The following is a 1,629-nucleotide window of genomic DNA, read 5'->3' as shown; positions in this document are numbered from 1 at the left end:
GGCGCACCGCCAGGACGGGCTGCACAGCCGGGGTCCCAGGGCTGCACTCCACGGCGGGCAGCGGGCACTGCCCGGCCCCGCGGCCCCGAGGGCAGCTCCCGCCTGCACCAGTGCCCGCTCCTCCTGCCAGGGGCCACCCCTGCTCTGTGCCCCAGCACCGTGTGTGCCCCGCACGGAGCTCACCCCATCCCCTGTGCCCGGTCTGCACCCCACCTTGTGCACCCCACCTTGGGCACCCCTCTTTGCTCACCATGGCTCTCGGGGTGTCACGGGCTGGCAGTGGGGTCCAGGGCTCCGAGTTCCCATGCCCCAAAGTGATGCCAGCCCTGCCAACTGTGCCCCCACCCTTTTAGCTTTAGTTTCAGTTTAAAACATCCCACTCCCTCCTCCTCCCGGGCACCCACCCACCAGGAAAGACTCCAAACAGCCAAATCCAAATAAACCGTGTTTATTCCAAACGAGACTTTACTAACGAGGCAAAGAGGTGGGGCCAGGCCTGTGGGACCCTGACCTGTGCCCCGCAGGGGACAGGGAGCTGTGACACTGACCTGTGCCCTGTACAGGACAGGGAGCTGTGACACTGACCTGTGCCCCGCAGAGGACACGGAGCTGTGACACTGACCTGTGCCCTGTACAGGACAGGGAGGACAGGGAGCTGTGACACTGACCTGTGCCCCATACAGGACAGGGAGCTGTGACACTGACCTGTGCCCCGCAGAGGACATGGAGCTGTGACACTGACCTGTGCCCTGTACAGGACAGGGAGGACAGGGAGCTGTGACACTGACCTGTGCCCCATACAGGACAGGGAGCTGTGACACTGACCTGTGTCCCACAGAGGACAGGGAGCTGTGACACTGACCTGTGCCCTGTACAGGACACAGAGCTGTGACACTGACCTGTGCCCCATACAGGACAGGGAGCTGTGCTCCTGCTGGGACAGCCCCGGGGAGCTGGGCCACCACCGAGGCTGGCAGAGCACAGGACCTGGCACACAGCAGGGCCTCTGATCCCAGCCATGAGTCCCCGGGGTTTGTTTCCCTCTTTGGGGACACAACCCCGGCCGGGGCCTGGGTCCTGGGACCCCACCAGAGCCCAGAGACCCCAAAAGGCACCAACAGGGACCCATCCCTGACAGGGCACCGGCAGCTGGGCAGAACCAAACCCTCCCAAGGCAAGGCAGTGGTGTCTGCTGGGCAGAGAGGGTCTGGAGGCGCTGCCCAAGGCACTACACAAACAGGGAGATGATGAGAGCTCTAAAACCACCCTCAGGTCTCTCTCAGCCCTTAATTTTCTCTGCTTGGCACTTCATCCCTTTCAAATTAAAACTAAAGAGCTGCAAGAAGGCACAACCCAGCACAGCAGCTCTGCGTGCAGAGCGGAGGCTGAGGCAGAGCTGGGGCTGTCCCCAGCCTCGAGGGACAGAGCCACGATGGCAGCAGCACGGCCAGGGCCACCTCAGCTGAAGTCCCGGTCCGGCAGCAGCAGCGGAGCCACCAAGGTCCAGAGGTAGAGCAGGAGCCCGGCCCAGCTGGAGCAGATCTTCACCCACACGGCCGTCCAGGGGCTGCTCAGCACCTGCAGGTTCTCGTCGGGCCTGGAACAGCCACAGGAGGGGGGCCCCCCACC

The 1,629-nt window shown here is 63.8% G+C and overlaps 1 protein-coding gene across 1 annotated transcript in view; it reads right to left on the bottom strand.

Moving 5' to 3' along the window:
- Positions 1 to 432: 432 nt before the first annotated feature.
- The window catches only part of SERINC2 (serine incorporator 2), a 17,427-nt gene continuing 16,230 nt past the window's right edge, over positions 433 to 1,629 (bottom strand). Inside the window, exon 10 of the mRNA XM_031061873.1 lies at positions 433 to 1,597. Coding sequence (XP_030917733.1) covers positions 1,459 to 1,597 — 139 coding nt within the window. The 3' untranslated portion in view covers positions 433 to 1,458. The remainder of the gene's footprint in view (positions 1,598 to 1,629) is intronic.

This window comes from Geospiza fortis, unplaced genomic scaffold (genome assembly GCF_000277835.1).
Source record: "Geospiza fortis unplaced genomic scaffold, GeoFor_1.0 scaffold32, whole genome shotgun sequence".
Taxonomy (NCBI): Eukaryota; Metazoa; Chordata; class Aves; order Passeriformes; family Thraupidae; genus Geospiza; species Geospiza fortis.
Note: the sequence above shows the minus strand (reverse complement) of the source record. Positions and strands in the feature narration are given on the sequence as shown.